The sequence below is a fragment of the Battus philenor genome, unplaced genomic scaffold, assembly GCF_028537555.1.
Source record: "Battus philenor isolate CCGP_79_NKW_IND1 unplaced genomic scaffold, ilBatPhil1.0.hap1 SCAF_13, whole genome shotgun sequence".
Lineage (NCBI taxonomy): Eukaryota > Metazoa > Arthropoda > Insecta > Lepidoptera > Papilionidae > Battus > Battus philenor.
This window is the reverse complement of record NW_027181675.1, coordinates 11266417-11286636: the sequence shown is the minus strand read 5'-3', so window position 1 is coordinate 11286636 and position 20220 is coordinate 11266417. Positions and strand designations below refer to the sequence as shown.

Below are 20220 nucleotides of genomic sequence, written 5' to 3'. Positions count from 1 at the left end.
AAATCTTTACAAGACTATTCATCAAAAAATAGTGATATACGTATTTATATTTATTTTTTGTTTTCTGTGCTAAAAAATCCTTTAAATGAGATTATTCATATAAAAGTAGCAAAATATGTTTTTAAATTTTTTCTCATCACCATCTTAGTTGCCGACAAATGCCTTTCCAATCATTACATTGCGATTTTTTTTACGTACTAGCCATCTTTGTCTTATAAACACACAAAGTCATATTAAACAGAAATTAATGTAAGAACATGTTTATTTACAGGTTACATAGAAATATGTGAATTACGTGCACGTAAATAACTTTATCTATCGTTATTGTTAACTTATGATATATGTTCTTCATTTTCTGGTATCTAGACTGGCGAATACAGTATAAATACGGGAATATAATTTCCATGTGTTGTCTGTGCAAGAACTCCTTAGAAAAATGATGTCATCAAAAATCATTCTAGGTTTATCCATTTGACACTGACGTACCTATCTATAAGTCATCAATGTCAAATGCATAGGTAAAAAGTAAATACGACCTGTTTTTAAAGGTAAATTAAGCCATTAATGTATTAATTAATATGGTTTTTGAGTGAAATGTTGATGAAAGTGACCTAGAAAAATTACAGAAATAAAAGCCATACTATATATTCCTGTCACTGATTGAATGTGTGTCTGAGATGGTTCAATAATCTGAAGAAGTTGAAAGTATCCTGCATTTTCATTTGGTGGTACTGAAATTTTAGCAAGGCTATATATATGCCCTAAAAATAAAGATCGTCAAGTTAAGTGCATTCGTTACAGGTAGAGTACTTTTACCTAGATGGTTAAATTTAGGTTAAGGTTATATTAAATGATATCGTATGTTTGTATGTATAATTTATATATTATCCGTTAAAGTAAATAAGTTTATTCGAACTGATTGTATCATAACCTAGTCTATTCAACGAATTCGAATTAATTTACACTTATAAACATTTAATTTAAATTTATTTAAAGGATAAACATATATTGAAGTAATTTTTTTGGAGCTGTTGAGTAAAATAATAGGAATTAAAGGCTATGAAGGAATGTTATAATCTATTTCATTAATGGATTTTAAATTTGTGATATTTTTTGAACAGTTTATTAAATTCTACAGTAGTCATTCCATAATAATTATCAATAAACATATGGTGTGACCAATAGATAATAAAAAAGTTATCTATACTGTGATTGTGCCAATAATCTTTCCGCTAAACCCGATGGTAATTTAGAGAAGACATGAAATTTTATTATAAAAGTTTACTATTAGTTTATTTAAATTTTTTTTATGTATTGACACAAAATTATCTGTTCTAATTTGTATATGACAATATTATTGGAAGAGAAAAAACCAGGCCACTGTTTTTTTTTGTTATTATCAACAGATATGAGTACTTGATACGACTTGTATTTAATCTTTAACAAAACTAATGAATACTAGCTGGTCATAATGGTAGCAAGCATTATGCCTTTAAAAAACTATAAATAAATGATGATTGAAAATAAATATAAAAGCCTTTAAGTTTTTTGCTGACAAATCAGCTATACAGTCACCTCTTTAACCAATTACCCAGCATATTAAGTGGTAATAATAATTAATAACCACACATCAAATAATCAGATGTATATTTGCCTTGGGTTTTCATTTGGCTAAAAATTGTAATTGTTGCTTTAATTATCTGTTAAAGTATAAACTAACAAAAGGTTCTGTTTTCAGTGCCTTCTACTTATGCACAAGGAGGCATAGTTATCAGTCTCAATCTCCCATTTACATTCCTGGATTTCTTTAAAACAAAAATGCTTTCTGCAATAAGCCAACTCTTCAACTTTAGGTAAATATGCATCTGAACATCCAACCTCTGTATTGTTCATCTATATATATACACAAAATTTCCAACCATACACTGACTCATCACTATATATCTCTGGTGCTTAGATGCATGAAATTTAGTAGGATCATTCCTTATGCTGAGTAGAGGTCAGGTAAGAAAAAAAATTATGAAATTCCACCTATAAGTTTTGTTGAAAAAGTATTCATTAAAAAAACTATAATTTCAAACTATATAGGTCATAAGAGTATGAAACTTGACCTGAATATTTATTTTGGGGCATTAATTGCCGAAACTGAAATAGTGTGAATTATGCAATTGGGGCCGAAGACAACTAGTTATATACATGATGATTGGTTATATATGTAAAAGGTTTAAATGGAGTGAATGTAAAACCCTATTTGTTGTCAATGAATGTATGCACCTCAAACAAAAATCAGAAAAAATAAATAATGTAATGATACTATAACTAGCGAAAAGTGTTTTTATAATTTGGATTACAAGATATAAAAATTTTAAATTAAAATGAATTATTGTTTATAATCTGACAATGTAAAATTACTATTGTCTTTTAGTATTCAAATGAAAAAAGTAAATTAATGTAAAATTTTTATGAGTGATCACTTTATAAAGGTTGAAAGCATTTTGCTGACAATTATGGTACCCATTCTCCCCATTAAAGCTATATTCATATGTATAACCAATTACCCTGTATACATTTAAAAAAAATTATTATGTCACTTTTTGAAAATAATTCTTTTATTTAAAAAAAATATATTTTATGGCATCTTGCTTAATATTCTGTAATCGATAAAGCAGTTGGTGATGGATTGGTTGGCTTAAAATCTTATTTGCATTATTGTCAACATGTTTTTTTGTTTATAAAATATTTGTACCTAACTTAGATAAAGTGATGTAATGATAGGCACATTTACTTAACTTTAATTAATACCTATTTTGGTTCGTTTTGACTTTTTTTTAAGAAATTGCATGCGTTGTTCATATTAAAGCTTAAATATCAAGGTTATATTTGTATCGGTTTGTTTGTACGATTAGAAATTACGTTTAATAGATATTTTAATATAATATTTTTATATTGTCTCCGTGCTTATCTCTCGGCTTATCGGTTTTGCGCTCGGCGCAATTCGCAAAACAAGTGTCTTCACAAACATTCCACACTCTTCTATCACGAGTGAGCGAGATAGATGCTGGTTTAGCGCCCTTACTTATAAAATCACTTGTGTCTGGCCGTATGTCTTTTAATGAAGATGATGTTTTGACGTCATTCATAGTACGTAGCTCTCAGATAGCAGTGCTGTAGCTCGCATCACAACATTATCTCGGGGACGCCTGCGAATATAAGGCGATAAAGGGTCGACGAGTGCACTGTACTTTATGATATCACATACGACGGAGGCGTGTACGTGCTTGTCAACAAACGGGTTCTATAAGGTTCCTCTTTAACTTTAATTGAGAGAAGTTTCATTTGGCCGCTTGCTGTATAAAGTCGTGTTCATTTTTTTTTGTTATTTGAGAAGACTGAAAATGGCACTGTACAGGTATTTTTTTGAATTTCGAATGCACGTTATGCATGAACATTCTAGTCATTTTTAATGCATGGAAATTGAATTGAATTAGAACCGACGGTAAACGCCAGTGCGCACCAGTAACATTCAAGGTTTGAGCTCACGGTCGACGTGATACCGTTGTAGCTATGATTATTTAATGCAACCAACTCGTCACCGCAAACTACGAGTACATATAAACCTTTGATTCTATTTTTATCGCACGCAATATGACCACAATTTTCACTCTATATTTCTAACGACAGACCATTGTGTCATTGTTACACTAACGTTCTTTCAAAGCCACTGCATGTTAGCTTGTTAAATGTGTGTAGTGGCTTCTTTTGGTAAGACGTCAAAAATTCAAATAAATAAATAGAATGTATATATTTTTTTAATTTTATTGTATGTTTAATAGATATGTAGTATCGAGTTAAAAGGAGGTTTAATATGTATTTATCGTTGCAGTTTAAAAAGTAATCTTCAGTACGCAACCCTGAAGACTCTATCACTAGTGTCAATAAGCGTGATGTCACCGCAGCAGAGCGTCCAGGAGTTGTTCCGTACTGCCGACTGCGTGTGTTTCGATGTAGACTCCACGGTCATCCAAGATGAGGGTATTGATGAGTTGGCCAAGTTTTGCGGCAAAGGCGACGAAGTTAAACGATTGTAAGTAAATCGTATTTACTTTTTTTTTCCTTTACAGCTGATGTAATAATTGATCTTGACTTCCTTGTGAAATGTTCTCAGAAGACTTCATATTGAAAAGAGTTGTTGGCTTGTCGCAATATAGCGGGAAAAAATTATAAATAAGTGAAATGATTACTTTAAAATACTTTTAACGTATATTTAATGTCTTTTTATAATAAACATAAAGTATAAAACATAATCACGTTATATATAATAATACGCCGTTTTGGTTTTGTTTGACATCAAATATTTGATAGCTTAGGGATAGGTGGGTAAATTTCCTCGACTTTTTTTAAATTCTTTCCTCGCGATTTTTCAATTTTTTGTTATCAATTTAATAAGATTTTTAAAATGTGTATTTATAAAATTAGTCCCTATTTCTCGTGGTCACATGATTACTCCATAACGACTTTTTTATCGATAAATAAATTGCAATTGTCTCTCGATGCTTCATAAATATGTAAATGTGAAAGGAAAGAAACAAATAAAAAATAATGAAATAAAGATCCCTAAAAATGATAGAGGAACGAGCGGCCGTAAAAACAAAGCCAAAAGAAAATTTATCTTGAAAATACATGTTTTGCCATTTGTACGTCGCATATTCTCGTAATCAATGTTATTTCCTAACGCATCAGAAAATAGAATTAAAAAGTCGTGACACAAAAAACTTGACAATAAACAGTGTTTTTGTTACAAATTATGTAATCACTAATATTGACAGGAAAATAAAAATGTGAATTGAATCAGCAGTTTTCGATTTTAGTGCTTAGCAACACATTTGTTGATTCGTTTTTATTAATATAAATGCTAAATTGTTAAATGCTATTTATGTCCATTTAATAAATATAAACTCTACATATTTTTATAAACTGTAAATAATTGAGATAAAATTAATGTAGAAGTTTTTCGTCGTCCATATATGATAACAAAAAAATTGATTGCCGATTAAAACGCTAATAGAGCAGTGGTAGCTTAGTGGATAAAGAATGCGACTGTAGGTCGCGGATTCGAACTATATTACCGCTGATTGTAAAGATTGAAGGAAAAAAATGTAAGGAATCTTGAATGTTTTGGAACTAAAAATATGAAATACTATCCGAATTGAGCTCGCGTGTTAAACTATTTATTCTCTAGCAGAGAGGTTTCTAGTTCATGACCGGCAGTTGTGCAATCGTTCTCTCCCAATCCCGATGTCGATTGTAGCGGTTCGAACCGTGATTCCCTAGGGCGTCCTCGAGTTTTTTTTAACGATAAAAGAGATTAAGATTTAGTCTTAACGCCATCCGCGCACTGCCCCCTCGAACTTGCGGAAATTTTAAATGCCTCTTAAGTAATAGTGTAGTATTCATTTTATTATTTACTTATTACCTTTTTGTTGGGGGAGTCTTAATCTGGATATACACAATGTACTCTTTCTCATTGCGGGAAGACAAAGGTTATATAATATTTCTATCCATCAAAAACACTTTGGTGTCCGACTTCAATATAGAAGGGCCCCTGTATCTTCTACATATGGGTTATATAGGTTACTATTATATAGGTACTGTATAGTGTAGAAGCCGGGGTAGATTCAACTTACACGAGACTACTTCGTGTCGCTACCTTCCTCGAGTTTGCTTAACGTGCGTGGACTCGCGAAACCAACGCCCTCTTTTAGTCTTCTTTTACGAGAGGTAGGGGACTAAGCTATTCTAATATTACTTAGCATGTGGGATGGGATAGATATAAATGTTAACTTGTTTAAATGAACATTATCTCATTGTTAAAATGGAAATCGTAAAAAAATACTTTCATATTTTGATCAAGTCGATCGATTTCATAAGGAGAGTTAATTAATTTTAACTTTCAACGACCTTACAAGGTTGTCTTACCACCCTCAAGACGCTGCGCTGCGCATGATGGTACTTGATCTCCATTCCAGAACGTTAAGGCCCTAGCGGGCATCGGTTCTACAGGCTATCAGGCCTATCCACTGTCACTTTAACCTACGATCTCATAGAGAAATCCGAGTATAGTCTGTCATGGTTCGTTGAGCGACTGAGTTGGCCAATGAGACCACGTTTCTTAACCATAAGTCATCATTGATAACACATCGGATTTAGATCTCGCAAATAAATGTTTTTGTTCGGTTTATATTATCTTTTTTTATGAAAGGACGATTATTGATAAAAAACAAAAACAATATAAAATGACTAATATTTGCGTTGTATTAAATAAAAACAAGAATACTACGCATATTATAAGATTGTGCGGACATCAAAGTGTTTGTTTAAAAACACTGATAAATATTTTTTTTATCGAATGTCCTTAGTCACTAGTTCGTATCGATTTCGCATTAAGTACTTTATAGATGACCTACAATACATTTGATTGTATTGTAACGTAAATGATAAGGTAAATGTTGCTATGTGCCAATGATATATGTATTAATGCTGTGGTATGATTATACGCGAATTATGAAAACATTTTTTATGGATGACTTTCATATTCGTGTAATGTAATATCAACATTAATATTTGCCATTTTCTATTTTTACAGTTTTTTTTTATACTTCATAGGTTAAGGTAAAACACAAACTGCCTACTGCAGATCAATGATCAATAATCTAATTTCATAGACTTCGATATAGCGAGTAAGCTGTCTAGAAGAATGTGTAAATATCCAACGTCTTGTCCGAGAAGAAAAACTCAAGGGTCGTTTGATGAGGATTGCTTTGGTTCTAACTTAGTGTTCGGGGGACTCGGTATTCACCAGGGTTCTAGCTTAGATTCACATAGTGCAACTATTTTAATTAAATTATTTAATAGGTAGTGCATAGAGAAAAAAAATAAAAGAAAATATACAGCTAGTCACGATTATGTACATGTGTCTTATAAATCGTTCAACGTTAGCAGCTGATAAAAATTGTGTTGTCAGTTGCTTTACGGGTCATTGTGTAGTCTGCATCAACCACGTGTCGAAACCGCTTCGAACCGATTCATAGTCATGATTAAAACGCCCCACATTATTTATATTTTGCGACTTATTGAACTACGTGATCTCTCCGAATTGAAAACTTTCCGTAGCGCTAATATAAATTAAGGAGTGTTATTGGAAAACGAATATAAAGGTGAAAATGATAACAATTTGATACGCAAAAGTAAACATTTTTGTATGTAATCGTTTCTGAAGTAGTAAGCCAGCAGTAAAGGACAGAGACTTGCGACTGTAGGTGGGCGAGTTCGATTCCCGGATACAATTTTATATAATTCACATTTTTTGAATTAATTATATAGGATTGCCAATGCTCGCAAACAAGTTTCCAGAGGATAGGCAGCAGCGTTCTCTGCTTACCATAATACCACACTGCGATCGCCAATCCGCCTGAGTGGAGATTATTGAATATCCTCCTATATATCTTCCTATATATCGCGGGAGGCTTATTCCTTCCTGTAGGCGTCTATGGGCTGAAAGGAAGAAATAATTTCTGAGAAATAACCTACATATTTTGTTTTCTATTGGACAGGCACTGGCAAATAACTTTTAATAGTATAAAGTCGGTCGTGTCAGCGAGTATGTAATAAAATTAGGTCTTAAAATAGATCATAAAATAACAAAGGCAAAAAGTATTACGTAAGACCCAAATATGGAATCTCCGGTATATTTTTTTAATTTTGTAATTGTGTTACAATATAAATAACCGGTAAAAAATTAAAATATCGGTTATCGGCATGTACAATTTAAAATGAAATGACGTACAATACAATCTGTTGTATTTGTTGTACAAGTTTTCACCTCGAGGTTATTAGGGCAAATACAAATGTTGATAATGTTTTTTTTTTCTTAACAAAAATATTTGTTACAGAACTGCCGAGGCAATGGGAGGCAGTATGACGTTTCAGGAAGCGTTGAAGAAAAGGCTGGACATCATCAGGCCGAGTGTTAGTCAGATCCGCCAGTTCATTTCTACGTTCCCCATCAATCTCACACCAGGAATATCGTAAGTGTATCCTTTGTTTAATTGGATCTTTCATCATCTTTATATCAGCCGATAGGGGTACTGCAAGGTATAGGCTTCCTCTAAATATCGCAACGATGGCCGGTCGTCCGCATATAGCGACGTCGGTATTAATCTATAATCATGTAACATAAAACACGTTTCCTATTTCTTAAAGTAAGTATAATATTCATAAATAAATTTAACTTTCTATCGCTCAATGACCACTATATCCTTTATCCTATATTATTTTTTTTTCTAACAAGAAACCAAAAGTTGTATATGTATACAATAAAAGAGTAAAGTCCACTACCGATTATTATGGGATAAATAAATAGATACAAAGGATAAAAAAATTGTAAATAAAGAAAAGAAACAAATACATGCTGTGATATAAGAACTGAATGTAATCAGGAATATAGATGAGAGAAGTAAAGCGATGTGTGAAAGAAGATCAGAACCTGGAGAATGAAAGATTTTGTGGAAGATGTGAGAAAAGAAAAAGAATTTGACAGGAAAAAAATTATTCACACCTCAAATGTAACCTCCCTGCACCACAAGTACCAGGGGGAACGAGAAACCCCCAAAAACGGGGTCCATTACACAAAAAATTGGTTGTCTGGAAGAAATTTGCGACAAGACCGCCTTTTGCACATATTTTAGTCTTTTTGTTACAACAACGAGTAAATAAATACATAAATATTGTTATCCAACTTGGACAATTTATATTATCACTTATATATGTAATGAGAATAACGATAAAAGATCGAAATTAGAATCAAATTGAGATCTCCTATAAAACCTTAAACTTAGAATACACTGCTACCAGTTTCGCACAAAAAGATATTAACACAATTTTTAAGTTCTAAATCCATTATGCGATCTATATAAAGTGTTATCAAAATAAAAGGAAAATGGAAATAAGTCATTGAGCTACTTAACAAAGTGTTTACATTTCATCACCGCGTTCGCACGGTTAGTTTGACCACTATCTAGACCGCACCGCTTCTTCCCTTATCACTCCCGACCTCGCCGGAGATAATTCGATCTCCTTTTACGGAACACTAACGCAAATTCGATTTTTTGCATTACTTTATAATACAGTAATAAAAATACAATTATATGGAAATAAATGATAAATAATTAAAAAAATATGCTTCGACAGATTTCGTACTGGCTGACTTGTCATGTCGTAAATTAATAGAAAAAAAAAAACAGTTTGTACTAACTATAGTATTTCATAGAGATCATTCTATTTATCAATTGATTTAATGTCGGAATAGTAAGCAATGAAATGATTCGTACAATTCAAGGCTATACTAATAATGCTGTTATATTTTCATTGTAATGCAAATGTATTATAAATTATACACAATTTTTCCCTTATTAAATTGTAAAATATATTCTTTGTTAGAATTGATTTCTTTCATTCAGGGTCAAATAAAAAAGAAAAGAAGGTAAGGAGAAAAAAAGGTAATAAGTAAATTGTAATTCTTACTCTCCTCGCAATTTTTGATTTACTCTTTAAAAGAATCTCTCTCGTGCTTAAAGGAAACATTAAAAATAAATAACTGAATTAGTAGTATATAGGTTAGAAAGAGTCAAAAATGTGTCCTGATATAATAATTATAATTTAATTTAGTTTGTCATCTAAAGTGTGTTGATATTTAAAACTAATTAACTGCTGGTATCCCTATACTACGTTGAATAATCGATTGTATTTAATTAATTCTTTTGCAAGCATAAAAGTTTTATTACAAGCCGCTATTGTAAATGCATTTGTTATTATGAGCTACTTCTCTACAGCTGTTTCTCGAGCATTTTTTGGAGTCTCCAATCTTTTTTTAATATCATGGTTAACGTTAGAAAGTATATGCCTAGTTGCACAATAGTTAAGTACAATGTACGGTCTTATTGCACGAGGCAATTTCTTCCAGACATCCATAGTAAATTATTTTTGATTACAATTATGTAAACGATATATTTGTATTTAATCAACAGACAGCTAGTGAAGGCATTGCAAGACCGAGGTGTGAAGGTGTATCTGGTGTCTGGAGGCTTCCGTTGTCTCATAGATCCTGTTGCGGAGTTGCTTAACATCCCCGTGACCAATGTCTACGCAAACAGACTGAAGTTTTTCTTTGACGGTGAGTAAGTTAGCAAACATGGCGAATTTTTTATCCGTTGTTTATTTTCTGCAGGTATCTTAAGTGTAAATGTAGGGTTATTAGTTATAAGCTTCAGTGATGAAGGTGTAGATCATTTGCTGTCAATTTATGTATAGTACACCCTATCCAAAAATCAAAGGTTTCGGAAATAATAAATAAAGAACTGATAACATAGTATATGCTTAAGATATTACGAGAAATAGAACGCGTACAATAGACAACATAAATTAATGTAACATATTTCAGAGTGAACATTTGATATTATAAAAAATGGCGTGAACACTTTAAAGCTTTTTGCTGATAAGGCTTATGCTTTAAACTTTTTTTCTTTAAGTCATATTACGTAGTTTTAGATCTGTGGCCTTGTAAGAAAGCACCAACTACTGTCTGTTCGTATTAAGAATGCAGTGATTCATTGTCCATTTACCTACCCGAGCTCAATGACCAATAAAATCGTTCCTAAATATAAAGTTAGGCCAACGTGCTCATATAGTCTGTTTTAACGCCTAGTGTCAGAGTGCTGAAAACGCTTAGCATAGACTTCTTTGTAGTAATAGAAATCGGGGATTTCCTTGTGTCACTAGATTCTTAACCTATCTGACATATTTATATATTGCCATATTATTTATTGATGAATATATATTTTTAAAAATGATTTCTTAATTTGTTTGCTTTCGCTTGAAGTTGGTGCTGTTAGCCCGTAGGCTTTTATAGCTTCATCGGAACTTAGTTCACTGACCCTTCTGCTTCGTGAACATAAAAGATTTCTCAATATAGGACACATTACTGTGATATTTGTGATATCTATAAATAAATTTTTGCTAGTGTTCGAAAGATGACATGTACTTATTATTTCGAAAAAAGAATAATATAAGGAAGTGACTTTTTTATAATTGCCTTTTTTATAATTTATAATTGCACTGCCAAGTTACTTTTATCTATTTTATTATAATCGAACATATGACTAATCGTGTCAGAGGGTGGCGGTCGACCTGTTAATATGGCACGTGATTGAAAACGCGCCATAAAAACAGTACATGCGCAATAGTCGTGAAGCGTCCGCTATCGTACGATATTTAAAGATAAAACCGACGTTATGAAATTTACAAATAATTAATCTAAATACATAAATGAAGTACTGAGTCATTACGATATCTCTGAAACTATAAGACTTAGAGTAGGAATATTCCTTTTGCCGATTAGTGGTTAGGTAAGAAAGGATTTTATGAAATTCTTGCCCATGCGTGAACGTCTTCCTGTTCATTACGTACGCGAGCGTCGGACAGCTAGTAATATATTTATACATATATATTTACAAATCTATACTCCATTAAGATGTGTTGTGTAAATATAATATTTTACTCCATTTTATTAAATTTTTTAAGGAACTTTGGCAATGAAATGATTTAGGATAAAATCATAGTGAATTTATCCGTGGTGAAGGTAAGAAGAGAGACGGTATTGTTATAACGTCGTTATAGCGAATCTCTATAACCTACTAATGGATTTAAGGCCCGTGAAGGTAGAACGACAGCCTATTTATTAGTATTGGTAGGTTCGTTTCAAATTTGTTGAGTAGGGAGAGTAACCTTGTGGTGAACGTATTGCAAGGAGAGACCCTTTTAAACAAATGAAGTGGTAATACCAGTGCTATATACATTTTAGAAAATTTTACAAGAATAAAAATGTTTTCATTGTATAAATTATAATTTAAACAAAACGTAAAAAGGAAAACAAAATATAAAAATATAATGAAGTGCTTTGTGATATACAGCAAAAGGATGGAAGGCGATGAGTGGAAAGCATGTATTGGAAAATCATGGGGTGAGAGGAATTAAGAAGAATGGAAGAAGGAAAGGAATGGTGAAATTGAGAAATATTAAAGATGAGCACGTAAACAAAGCTATGTAAAAATATCATCGAAATAAAGTTTCTGACGTGTCCATAACAGAGGAACGAGAGGTTCTAAAAACGTAGCATTAAATAAGGCGGAGCCTCTGAAACTGCTACGCTGTTTTTCAATCTCGTTAACTTTATCCGGCCTTTTTTCCTGGAACGAGAACTTAATTTACAACAATAGACTTGGCACCCGCAAGTTGAATCCATGCAATGTTGAGAAATTATGTCTCTAATTCGTAAACTATTTTAGGAAAATAGTTTTTCATTTACGAGAAGGGAATGCCATCGTTAGAGCTTCTTATGGGTTTCGAGCATATATATGTGAAGACATGAAAATAGTGTTTATATAAAATAGTGTATAATATATATTAAATTAATTAAATTTAATAGCTAACTGATACGCGAAAGTAAATATATCTAGATGTCTTCATAAGTTTCTATGAATATTGAGGTATACAAAGGAAACAAACAGCAAGGGAAAACCCTATTATTTTCCGTCGAAGAAATGTGTTAATTAGTAATTTTATAAGATTATATCTCGTGTTTGCATATACCGTAGCAGTAGTTAAATATAGACAACGCGCTAAGACGATTACATATGCTTTGACCTGAGATATTTTTAGTTTACGAAATTATGGTGATAAAGAGATTTCCCCGACTGCGAGTTTGTAGTCTTATCACAGCTTGAGTATATTTCCAATTTTTGTTTGTTTTCGTTACATAGGTCATGCTATGAAATTTTTAGAGACGTATTGATTGCGTCATGTATTTTTAAATATGTAGGCATATGATACATTGAACTTATACTCGAATGTATATCTATATACACTAAAATTGGTTAATGAAATATAAAATTAAAAAAATATTGTATTCATACTGTGTAACTGCGCACAAGCAGGTGTCATATCATTCGCCCGTTCGTATTTCGAAATTGTTGCGATAGAAAAGGACTTTCCGTAATCAGTTAACGCACTGTGAACATAAACATGCACTCGAAGATCAAATTAAATTTCATGACTTTAGAATAAACAATTTTTTTTAGAATGGTATTAATAAATGTACATGATGTCATAAATTAAAATCAATGCGAAATCAAGTGATAAGGCCGGTGTTGCTGTGTTGCTGTTGCTTGCTTCCGGTGGTCAGGAAATGTGTATACTACGTATTTTTAAAATTTTTAAACGAAGGACCTTGTTATTAATTTTGGTACAGTTGTAACAAGTGCTATTTTCCTTTAATATCAGACTAATGAAATTTAGTAACATAAAAGTGAAGAAAATCCATTTAATATTTGTAGCTGTAGTAACAGGCAGCAGTGCTAGTCTAGAAAACTAAGACTTACATTAAACTGTAAAATTTCTGAAAGTTTCACGTAAATTGCTTTATAAATAACAAAGTTATGATAAGTTTAGAATGTACCGGTTTGTGCCAAAACTTGCGGTCCACAGGCGTACGAATATATATGGCGTATTCACGAGCAGTTGTAGCGTAGCAGTAGAAAACTAAGACTTGCGATCTTAGGCCACGGGTTTTATTCCCGGGATACAATCTTATACGATTTACACTTGCGTTAATTATAGCGTTAATTATATAGAATTGCCACGGCTTATAAACATGTTTCCTGAGGATGGGCAAAAGCGTCCTCAGCGTACCATTATACCACATTGCGATTGCCAAGCCCCCTGCCAAGCATGATTATGTTATATTTCTCTAAAGATATGTTTAAGAGAGATTTTAGCCTTGGAGTGAGCGTCTATGGTCTAAAAAGTATGACGATCTTAACGTTAGGGAACCGTACGACTTTCACCCACAAGGTGAACAGATGTTTTTGATATGATTCTGGAACACGCTGGATGTAGATCGCTTCCAACCAGTCTCATTCGTAATCTATAAGGGGGGCCCATGTCCAGTGTCCATAAAATAAATTTAATAGACATTAATAATGTATCGATATACGATGCATACGAACGTATCTATCGATACATTGATTTTTAAATAAATTTGTTGTACATACAGCACTACAAATACATAAAATCGTCAATCCAGATAGTGTAATATCGAGTAGAAATTGTACGTATAGTGATAAGAAACGTCGAGGGGGGCGTTATTGACTTATGAACTCTGCATGATACACACTTTATGTAAACACCGCTGACGCGCAATTAAATAAGGGGTGATGTACATGCCTGGATTATAAGTCGATAATTTTAGTAAAGACAAAATTGTGTATCTATTGCTTTAGGTGTACAGTCATTTACCCGACATAACTCTTTCGTTGCTCCCGCAGCGGAGGGGTATCCCATGCAGGATTTCCCCACGAGAAAAAAGGTGTATAGTAATATCAAAGCGATTTTTTTAATTTAATAGGCTCTAATGTCAATTACCGAGTAATAAGAGATAGCTATGCTCGTCATTTATTTACGAGATTGAATTATTTAAGGAAATCCGTAGATGAACTAAGTAAATGAAATAGCCAGCGAATTGGCAAGTTGAGGTAGCAGTGGGTAAATTATGTAACGCGCAGAACAAACCGCTTAAGGATTTAGAGTGGGGACGAAGTTTTTAAGATTGTCCAAAGGCACTGGCTCCAGCCGTTTCGAAATATTTTTTTATTTAAATGAAACTAGCTTATTACAATAACAAATTACAATCAACAATATATAATATAAGAGTTCATTTACGTAGATGTTTAGAATTAATGAAATACTTAGATCATATTAAACACCATAAAAGTCGTAGACCAGCGGTGGAGGACCAAGACTTGCGGATAGGTCGCAAGTTCGATTTCTGGAATTTAATCTGTGTAATTTACACTTTGTGCATTATTTATATGGGATTATCACTGCTCACTAAAAGTTTTCAGAGAATGTCTCCCAAACGTGGCGTTCATCGTATATTCCTTTATAGATATCTCTGGTGGAGGCTATGTGCCTTGCAGTGGCAAATATTTACACGCAACCTGTATTCATATCGAGTAGATGACCAAAATTGTTGAGCAAAGTCATTTCTGCTAGTTATTGTGGCATTGTACATTAATTTGAGAATTAATTATAACTAAACGTACTACGAAATTAATTTATCCTGTTTTTATATTTGAAACAAATTCTGTGTACTATATTCTCTGTTTTTATATTACGATCACATGCCATAAAACCTTTTGTTTGAAAAATGTTTAAGTAAACAGGGAATTGTAAAATTTTTCCGCTAGTTTTCCTATCGATGTTGATAAGATTACGCAATTGGAATAATCTTGAAATATCTATTAAACATTTCTTTGGACAATTCTAACCTTATTTTAGGAACCCCAGTTATTAATACTTCCTTGAAGTATTGTAATTTATTGAAGAAATACATTGTTATGCGTATATTAAACTACGTGATTGACCTCTGTTGTTTATGAAGATATTAAACATTGTTTTCAACCGCATGCCGCTATTGTGAGGATTATTATTATATATTTTTTACTATTTTTTCATATTATTCTTAAATTATCATTACATCATTAGTTTAAGCTTTTTTAAAGTTCTCTTCTGGGTAAGAATTTTACATTAGTTTTTTGTGTGTCTAAGGAGTTATGCGTTGTGAATTCAAAGGCGATCGATAATGGACATAAAACATTAATTTTTAAATAATATATTTTGCGCCAATGTTTTCGAATCAGGATGCGATTAAACGATGCTATTATGGAGAAACTCAGTTTCATACTACCGATATTCTATTTTTGAAAATAAACAATACGGAAGTGTAGAATTCGTATATTACTCGTGAAATCATAAATTCGTATGTTCTTTTTTCGAATTGTCTTTGATTTAAAATTGACTTATTTACTATGGTACATTTTTCATTAACTATTGCCACTATTTTTAATTAAAAATTAAAATATAGTGATTTCAAATATAATTTCAATACTGATATTTTTTAATAATATGTTTTTTATGCGTAAGATATATAAAGATACGAGGTGTAATTGGGGCAGTTTAAAGGGGTGAATGCTCATTCATCAGCAAATATTTAAGACTATGAAATATGTGACATTAATGTTTTTTTTTCTCAATTATTGGACAATAACTTCTGCCAGCTACGGTCTACGGGTAATTATAATAATAAAAAATAAATAATTGTGAAATGTGGAAATTTGATTTTCGAAAACGCTTTTCTCGTTATATTACTATTACGTTATTTATTACTTCTGAAACTATCAATTTTTGGATAAGATATACCATACATAAATTGACAGCAAATGTTGCTTAACTGGCTTTTTTTCTACACTTTTAAAGCTTTTACACCTATTTCTGATCATCCTTTATGTACACAATGATGCACGGTAAACTCTTTGTAATTGAATTGAAGAGATTATATATTTTTTGTAATATAGATGTAAATAAAAAAGTCATTATAAATGATAAATTGTGGAAAATAAAGCGAATAAATAGAGGAATAAAAATATATATTGTATAATTTCATAACAAACAAAACACGAGTATCCCGTATTGTTTATGCTCATGCATAATCTGTGGGCACGCGCGTCGTGCGTGTTTGCTGACGACTGTTTGCTGCCTTTTGCGTAAATCGGATCTGGGACAACGATGTTACTTGTTTTTGTAATATAATTGTTTTCATTGTAGTCTGTGCCCGAGGATTGGTCAAGGTGAAACTGCTAGCGAACTATTCAAGATTTTTTCTTTTAGTTAATCATGTCAGATATATCAGCTGTTATAACGAATTAGATAGTTTCACTAAAGCTCAAATCTAGTTGTATGATGAGATACAAAAAAAGAGTCATCATCATAATTTTTTCAGCCGTATGCCGTTCACTACGTAAACCTCTCACTATAGATTTCTAATATGATTGGTAGAAAGCGGTACGCATCCAATATCCACCTACGACTTTAACAATGTCTTTTGTTCACCCTCTACGAGGACGTCCTAGGCTGCGTTTGCAGATCTGTGGTCTCCAGAATTTTAAGGCCTCTAAAGAGGATTACTCCTCACTTACATCTGTTAAGTAATAATATAACTTTACAACATTTTATACAAATAAATATTTTGTGGCTGCAATAAATAGATATCGCCGCCCCCAGCCACGCGAAAATGTCGGAGATGGGAAACTATCTTCGAAATTTTTTGCCCGAAACTAATGAAAAAATTGACAATGTATAGGATCTCGTAGATTGGAAATATTGGAGAAACCCGATAAAAATGATAACGGCGATTGTCCATTATATTCGGTAGGGGCGCCGACATATGCAAAAATTATTGACTAATTTGTTGACTCTATAACTTGTGAAAAACTTCTATATATCTTATCTTATTCTTTGTTTGTTCGTAGGTATAGGTTAGTAGGTAGTTTTGGCAGAAGGTTATGTTTGTTATGCGATTTGAAAATTTACATCGTTTAACAGGTGCTTCTGTCAGTGATATAGCTTAGTTTTAAAAGAAAGATCTTATACTTGTATCAAAAATTAAACATTTTGGATATGAAAACGCCCGTCCTGTATACTAAAATTTTGTTTATTGTAGTTTTAAATCTGGCTTTTCTTTCTCACTAACTCTCTAATTTGGAGTTCCAAAAGACTTGCAAAAAGGCTCCGCATGGCGTCCTGTGACTAAAAATATTGTGGAATATATGATATTGGAAACTACGCTGTTTGTTTTTTTAATTTTTGCAATTACTTTTTATTTTTTGTAGAAAGCTTCGTGTTGGTTAACTGTTATTTATAATTAGTATGTTTATTTATTCCAGGTGAATATGCAGGTTTCGATGAGAACGAACCCACGTCGAGGTCTGGCGGTAAGGGGCTGGTGATCAAAAGGTTGAAGGAGCATCACAACTACCAACGTTTGGTCATGATTGGAGACGGGGCTACGGATGCTGAGGCTTGCCCGCCTGCTGATGGTTTCATAGGTATACCTCCAATTTAATATCTTACATTGTTTTTTTATGATTGCTAGGTTAGCTATCTCTACTTTCACCGGATTTAATTTCGACGTTGATTTATGGGACTACGTGTATACTTTAAAGAGAGTGTATGCATAGCTCAATAGTGTGCATAATATTACACTTATTTCTAATCACCCTGTATGATGTGAGATACTAAGAAATATTGTTAAATCAATTGATTTTTTTCACTGGAATGCGACATGCCGATAATTTCTGGCGCTCATGTCAAAGTCGGTATGGACAAATAGTGATCAATAATTATTTTTATATGAAATTATATTATATTTTATATGAATGTACTACTGTACAAATTTTAAAAACGTTTTTTTTAACTTTATTTTCATTAGGTTAGTTATTATTTCTGGAATCATTTATTTGTCGATAAGGTGTACTAATACATTAATTTAATGTGTGTTTTTCTGTCTAATAAAAAGTAAAAAATAATTTTTATACCCGAAAGCATTGTAATAAGGAAGTATATATATTATATAGTTAGTATAATATATTCCTCATGTGGTAACATAATAATTTAAAGATTTTTAGTGTATTAAATTTAGTATTGAATAATATTAACATTCTACTAACACTAATTTGCAGGATTCGGAGGCAACGTGGTGCGAGAGGAGGTTAAAAAGAGGGCGCTGTGGTACGTCACCGATTTTCAAGAGCTCATAAGCTCCCTCACAATCCAAGCGAAATGAGTTCCTCTTATCTATCATAGAAGAATTTAGATATACTATTTAAGACCTTATTGCTTTAGAATAAAAGCGTTCGCAACTGTGGATATTAGCTAAAATGTTGCTATTATGTAAATTTGAATTTAAACTTTATATTTAATAGTTATAGAAGCGGAATTGGATTGCGCATTTATTTACATCTATGTTGTGTGATTTGATTGTACAGTACATTCAGTACAAAAGTTTTTAGACTAAGTATTATCGGGGCATAGTCCCGATTGAGTGTGTGTAGTCGAGAATATAATTATTTACACATTTATTTTTAGTGAAGAATTCTTATGTTATTTTAATATATCGTACATTTACTATTATAATCGAATAGGTAATTATTTATTGTACTATTGCATTGTTTGGAGCTCTGATTCCTGGTCACTATTAACAAATTGGTCCGAAGAGAGATATTTTTCTATCACTTTTCCTTGTAGGTTTCAGCATATCATAATTTCAGCTATAGAACGTCCACTGAAAATAGGCCATCATTTCCAATTAGGTCGATAGGATAGGCGGTTTGTATCTTTTGATTGATCGTCTGTATAATTTGTGGGTAAAAATGAGTTCTGTGGACTATATGGGGCCTGCCCACTGCTATTTCGACTTGCCAATCGGCAAAACTCATTTCTGATTCGATCTCATAGAAAAATGAAAAATCCCGTGCCTGGCTTATTGATGGCTCCTTATTGAAGTTTGACGGTTGTAAAAACTATATACTAGCCTATATGTTAAATGTAATCTATAAAGGCGCAAATATGGTCTAGAGCTTCTCAAGCATGCTCGTATTGTTAATAATTAATATAATAATTGTTATAGAGTCAATAGTTTGTTTCATATTTTGACTATTACGTTTGACTATTGTGTTGTGTTAATATATAGTAAACAAAGATGGCTGTGTACTTCCTAGTTTTAAGATAAATATAAAATTTCCATAATGTTTTTCTTGTTTTTTATTTTAATACCCTTACATTATTTGGATTTGCTATCATTATCATCACCATATAATCAATAAATGGAGTACAAAATCTCTCATGACACTAATTTTTTTGAAAGATGTTTTGTTGTGAAATGTTTCCCAGCTTCTTTTCCATAGCTATAACATCTTACTAAGAAGAGTAGTCAAAAATAACAAATTAAAAAAAGTTGAAGACGAGCAAGTGGTACGCTGTTCATCAAGCGCCGTTTCTGTCAATTCACGAGGAACCCAAATTCTTTGCCAGTACAATTTTACTATGAGACGAAGAATTTGAACAATATATTCACCTTCGTTATCAAGAACCTTTTGCTATCTAGTATACAAATTTTCAATGCGGGAGCAGTAAAAATCAATTGTTTTTTCTGTAAAATATGTTAAGATAAACAACACTACTTTCCGGTCCCCCAAATATTTGCCGGGTATATAA

At 32.1% G+C, this 20220-nt stretch overlaps 1 protein-coding gene across 4 annotated transcripts; it reads left to right on the top strand.

The window, feature by feature from the left end:
- Nucleotides 1-510: 510 nt before the first annotated feature.
- aay (phosphoserine phosphatase) lies at nucleotides 511-19211 on the top strand. Of its 4 annotated transcripts, none has more exons than XM_068777134.1 (6): nucleotides 511-801; nucleotides 3884-4084; nucleotides 7950-8084; nucleotides 10083-10228; nucleotides 17892-18053; nucleotides 18687-19211. In XM_068777134.1, the coding sequence occupies exons 2-6, from the start codon at nucleotides 3945-3947 to the stop codon at nucleotides 18788-18790; spliced, it is 687 nt and encodes a 228-aa protein (XP_068633235.1). In that variant the 5' UTR covers nucleotides 511-801; nucleotides 3884-3944; the 3' UTR covers nucleotides 18791-19211. The 4 variants fall into 4 exon arrangements, with proteins under 4 accessions (XP_068633235.1, XP_068633232.1, XP_068633233.1 ...); XM_068777131.1 differs by lacking the exon at nucleotides 511-801 and adding an exon at nucleotides 1722-1853; XM_068777132.1 differs by lacking the exon at nucleotides 511-801 and adding an exon at nucleotides 2930-3409.
- The last annotated feature ends 1009 nt before the right edge of the window (nucleotides 19212-20220 follow it).

What these genes read in the sequence shown, in the direction of transcription:
- aay (XM_068777131.1), top strand. Translation starts at nt 1,819, where the DNA reads ATGCTTTCTGCAATAAGCCAACTCTTCAACTTTAG. An exon ending in GGCGACGAAGTTAAACGATT is followed by an intron (nt 4,085 to 7,949) that starts GTAAGTAAATCG and finishes TATTTGTTACAG; the next exon opens with AACTGCCGAGGCAATGGGAG. An exon ending in GCCTGCTGATGGTTTCATAG is followed by an intron (nt 18,054 to 18,686) that starts GTATACCTCCAA and finishes ACTAATTTGCAG; the next exon opens with GATTCGGAGGCAACGTGGTG.